The sequence below is a fragment of the Giraffa tippelskirchi genome, chromosome 3 (assembly GCF_054371585.1).
Source record: "Giraffa tippelskirchi isolate mGirTip1 chromosome 3, T2T-mGirTip1v1.2.pri, whole genome shotgun sequence".
NCBI lineage: Eukaryota > Metazoa > Chordata > Mammalia > Artiodactyla > Giraffidae > Giraffa > Giraffa tippelskirchi.
In genome coordinates this window covers 55,428,387-55,433,697 of record NC_137277.1, presented here as the reverse complement: position 1 = coordinate 55,433,697, position 5,311 = coordinate 55,428,387, and the positions used below count along the sequence as shown (strand labels likewise).

The following is a 5,311-nucleotide window of genomic DNA, read 5'->3' as shown; positions in this document are numbered from 1 at the left end:
AAAAGAAAGGAGTGCTGTTTAAGAGCCTACTGTGTGCGAGGTTCTAGTCCCACATTATTTCAGAATCAACGCAATTCAAGCAACCAATTGGTTGTTATAATCTACTGTATTCATCAAAGCAAGATTTCCTTGTAAGCAGTACCTTGATTGTCTAATTCTAGATACTGTCTAGACCTGAAAGTTTAGGGAACTGTTTTCAGCTGAAACTAGCCATCCCTCCCAATTGCTGGGGTTTTGCAGAAATACTGTGTCTCGGAACAAATGTGTTTCCTTAGATGATAAACTTCTGTTTGTTTCGTGGCGGTGGGGTGGGGTGGGAGGGAAGCCGCACAGGTTGAAAGGAAAAAAAACAGGTCTTTGGGGAAAGAAACTGGAGTGATTCAGGCTGTCAAAACGAGACTTCTAACTCCACTCTCTGGAACGCTGTGAATGCTTGAGTCTTCCACGCCGAGTCTCTGTTCTCCAGCTTTTTCCAGACTCCAATCACAGCCCCTCAAAGGAAACTGAGTTTGAGTTTTGAAGCTTGGATTCAGCCCCTCATTCAAGGAAAAACTGACCGGAAGTCTCATTTCAATATCCACCTCCCATCAGAGACAAACTGCTCCTGGAAGAGAAAACATCATGGAGGTTTATTCAGAACCACGGAAAGGTAGATCCGGAAGAGTCATGTGGTTATGTCGCTAACGCAGAAAGTAAGGTGTGCGGTGCTACTACAGTGGCTCGTCCGAGGTTAACACAGTCCCATCAGGGCGGACCGGGCCAGGACTCAGGTGCCCTGCCGCCAGTTCCTCTTCGAAAGAACGGAACAGACTCACTCGTCCGCGCGCACGCACACACACGCACATCAGCACGTCCACGTCCACACAACGACGCGGACACTGAAACAAACCAAGTCGGACCAAGTCGGACCGAGTCGGACCGAGTCGGACAGCGGATAAACCCACCTCTCCGGGCCCCCCTTCCAGCGCCGGGTGCAGGGCTCGCCGCGGGCCGGCAGAGGGCGCGCCGCCCCCAGGGAGCCGAGCGGCGGCCGCGCGGAGCCGGGCGGGCGAGGGGAGCCCCTGAAGCCGGACGCGCCCCTCCAGCTCGGCCACTCAGGGTGCAGGGCCCGGCCGAGGGGACGGGGAGGGTGAGGAGCGGACCCCCCTTGAGGGCCCGGGGAACACACGGGCCGGAGGCTTCCTAGGAATTGCATCACGCTGCGCAACGCTGCGGCTCCTGGAGTCCTCCAGCGCAAAGTGTGTGTGTGTGTGTGTGTGTCTGTGTGTGTGTGTGTGTGTGTCTGTGTGTATGTCTGTGCGCGCGCGTTGGGGGGAGGGGGAGGGGACTTAGACCGAGCTCGGGAGAGAAGAAGAAGGCGAGACGCGCCCGGGGAAAAAGCTCCCTGCACATGGAGACATTCCTTGCACCGAACTGCACCGAGAAGCGAGCCCCCAGCACCGCCCCGCAGCTCCCCTCCCGGGGCAGAGTACCCAGCTAGTGAGGATCTTCCCACCCCCGCCTCGACCACCCCCCAAAACCGGCCCTGCACCCTCTAGCCCGGCTCCAGCGCAGCCGCGAGCCTTCCCCGGGACTGGCCCTGGCGGGGCGCCTAGAGCCCCAGTTGCATTGCTCCAGGAGAAAGGAGGGGGGCGGTGCATTTTGCCGGAGGAGGAGAAGGGGGGTGGGTGGTGGGGGAGAGAGAAAATTGCGCGGAGACCTGCCAAGCGCCACCGCCGCCGCCGCCGCCGCCTGTGAGCTCCGGCGGGCAGCCGGGCTGTCGGCTTCCCGGGGCATCTGGGTCCGGCAGGGCACAGCCCGGGCGCTTTCGAAGCCGCCGCCGCCGCCTCCGCGGCGAGTGCAGGCGGCTTCCCCCGGAGCCTGTGCGGCTCCGGCTCCTCGGGGGTGGAGAAGTGGGGGGTGGGGTTGTTGTTTGGGGGGAAGAAGGGGGAGGGGGCAACGCCGAGAGAGTCAGTGGTTTCCATGGTGATGGAGCTGAAAGTGCAGGAAATTTAAAGGCTTGGACCCTGCGAGACAGACAAACCGGTGCCAACGTGCGCGGACGCCGCCGCCGCCGCCGCCGCCGCCACCGCCGCCGCCGCTGGAGTCCGCCGGGCAGAGCCGGCCGCCGAGCCCCGAGCGGGCGGAGGGAAGTGCCCCGAGGACCGGCCCGAGCCGCGGCGCTGCCCCGAGCGGCCGGACGACGAGCCGCGGGAGAAGGAGGCGGGGAGAGCGGCCCGTCCACGCGCCCCGCGCCGCCGCCGGCCCGGGAAGGCAGCGAGCAGCCGGCGCCCCCCGCGCCCGCGGTCGCCCTGGAGTGGTTTCGGATGCCCCGCCGCGGCCGCCTGCCCGCGTAGAGCCGGGAGGAGAGTGGCGGCCCGCTTGCGCGCCTCCTTTCCGCCCGGGTGGGAGCCGGCGCCGCGCGAAGGGCTCTGCGGGCGCCTCATGCAGCCGGCCCTGCGCCTGCCCAGCCTCGGGTGAGCCGCCTCCGGAGAGACGGGGGAGCGCGGCGGCGCCGCCGGCTCGGCGTGCTCTCCTCCGGGGACGCGGGACGAAGCAGCAGCCCCGGGCGCGCGCCGGAGGCATGGAGCGCTGCCCCAGCCTGGGGGTCACCCTCTACGCCCTGGTGGTGGTCCTGGGGCTGCGGGTGGCACCGGCCGGCGGCCAGCACTATCTCCACATCCGCCCGGCTCCCAGCGACAACCTGCCCCTGGTGGACCTCATCGAACACCCGGACCCTATCTTTGACCCCAAGGAGAAGGATCTGAACGAGACGCTGCTGCGCTCGCTGCTCGGGGGCCACTACGACCCGGGTTTCATGGCCACCTCGCCCCCTGAGGACCGGCCGGGCGGGGGCGGGGTGGCGGCCGGGGGCGCCGAGGACCTGGCGGAGCTGGACCAGCTGCTGCGGCAGCGGCCGTCGGGGGCCATGCCGAGCGAGATCAAAGCGCTGGAGTTCTCCGAGGGCTTGGCCCCGGGCAAGAAGCAGCGCCTGAGCAAGAAGCTGCGGAGGAAGTTACAGATGTGGCTGTGGTCGCAGACCTTCTGCCCGGTGCTGTACGCGTGGAACGACCTGGGCAGCCGCTTCTGGCCGCGCTACGTGAAGGTGGGCAGCTGCTTCAGCAAGCGCTCGTGCTCAGTGCCCGAGGGCATGGTGTGCAAGCCGTCCAAGTCCGTGCACCTCACGGTGCTGCGGTGGCGCTGTCAGCGGCGCGGGGGCCAGCGCTGCGGCTGGATCCCCATCCAGTACCCCATCATTTCCGAGTGCAAGTGCTCGTGCTAGAACTCAGGGCCCCCCGCCCGCACCCGGACACTTGATCGACCCCACCGACGCCCCCCGCACGGTCTCCAACCAGTTCCACCGCCCTCTCGCGAGGGGATTCAATGAACTTTTTTTTTTTTTTTTGCTACAGAGACCTAGCTTTCTGGTTCATGTAATGCACTGTTTAACTGTGTAGGAATGTATATCTGTGTGTATATACGGTCCCAGTTTTAATTTACTTATTAAAAGGTCAGTATTATACGTTAAAAGTTACCGGCTTCTACTGTATTTTTAAAAAAATTTTAAGCAAAAGGAAAAAACAGAGAACAGAGAAAAGAGAGACTTATTCTGGTTGTTGCTAATAATGTTAACCTGCTATTTATATTACAGTGCCCTTCGCATGGCGAAGCAGGGAGGGGGGGAAAGTTATTTTTTCTTAAAGTACAAAGAGAGGGGAGAACTTTTGTAGAGGGACTTTTAAAAAGCTATTTTCCATTCTTCGGAAAGTGTTTTGGTTTTCCTTGGACCTCGAAGAAGCTATAGAGTTCAATGTTATTTTACAGTTATTGTAAATATAGAGAACAAATGGAATGACTAATCATTGTAAATTAAGAGTATCTGCTATTTATTCTTTATAATATCCCGTGTAGTAAATGAGAAAGAAGTGCAGAGCAGGATTAAAGAAAACCACTAAAACCGACTGCGCTCTACACTGCGATTCTCTGTGTTGGTGATTGATGGGGGGTTGGGGATGGGAGGGGCGGGTAGGGGGTGCCGCTGTGCTTACTCTGCCTGTTGGGAGAAGGGGCTCATCCCTTCTTCTGGGGTGATGGAAGTGACCGCTCAGTTTTTCATGGGAGGGGGTGGCTATTCTCAAACTCCCCACTTGAGCATCACGTGGCCTCCGCCCAGTCTCCCAGCCTTTTCTCCCTATGTCACCAAAGCTCCGGCCCATCGTGACCTCGACACCCAGCCGGCCCCCTGGAGCTGACCCCAGGCTGGGCCGAGGGGCGGGGGGGGGGGAGGGTGGGCGGCCGCTTTGTCCTGCCTGACAGGCCCTTCACAATGGGGACACGTGTCTTTCACACCTACCCTGGGGGCGGAGTGCCGCTGAAACTTGACCCCCGAGGAATGGGGGGGGGAGGGAGATCAGAGCGCGCCCACCCAGATCCCGCCACCCCTCCCGCTTCGCACCCCCCCCCAACAACCCGCCCGCGTTAACCCTTTGCACTCCCGGAAGCTATGGGGAGGCGATCCCTTGCAATCGACCCTCACAGCCTCCAGGGTCCTGCAGGTCTGAGGCCCCGAAATCCAGGCCCTCGGCCAGAATTGCTGGGAATAGCTGGGAGATTTGACACTCACCTCCTCCTCCCTCCCCTGAGATCTAAGGAGGGCTCAGAGGAGTCCGAATTTGGGTGAAAAAACGTCACCCCCGGGGATCTGCAGCTGGGCACCGGGTGTGCCCCCCTCTGGACACTTACTCCACGTGGGGGTGGGAGAGGGAGGCGAAATCGGAGTCAGATCTTTGAGCGTGTGGGTTTCAGAGGGGGCAACAGACCTGTGACCTCTTAAAGGGACGTGCAAAACATGCCCCCCACCCCACCCCTCGAGAAGCCAGCGCCCCGAGGCCGGCTCGGGACTCGCGCGCGTCCCTGCGCCTCAGCCCGCGGTGGCGCCCATCCGCGCCGCTCCACGTGGGCCGGCTTCCTGACACCGCTCAGCACTCCTTTTATTTATCTTGGACTCCGAAGTCGCTCTCCTGTGCTCCCTCCCCACCCCCTGGCCACCTCCCCGCGCCTCCCTCCCGGCGTCCCGCCCCCCAGGCCGGAGTCCCGGGGAATCTATGCTAATTATTTCAAACCTGCGCTGGTCCCCGGCGCAGCCGCCGAGCCCCCGGGCCCCGCCCGCCCCGTCCCTCCAGCCGGGCGCTTTCTTCCCTCCCGACGCAGCCTCGGTGGCTCCTCGTTTCAATAGCCTGGCTCGGGAGCCGGACCCCCTCCCCGGCGCTGCCTCCGTCAGCCGTGGGACAGACGTTAGGGTATTCATTAACTTAGAGCCGAGGAATAACGG

At 62.1% G+C, this 5,311-nt stretch overlaps 1 protein-coding gene across 1 annotated transcript; it reads left to right on the top strand.

The window, feature by feature from the left end:
* Window positions 1–1,907: 1,907 nt before the first annotated feature.
* On the top strand, window positions 1,908–3,935 carry NOG (noggin). The gene has a single exon (XM_081585332.1). The coding sequence runs from the start codon at window positions 2,564–2,566 to the stop codon at window positions 3,260–3,262; it is 699 nt and encodes a 232-aa protein (XP_081441458.1). The 5' UTR covers window positions 1,908–2,563; the 3' UTR covers window positions 3,263–3,935.
* Window positions 3,936–5,311: the final 1,376 nt, after the last annotated feature.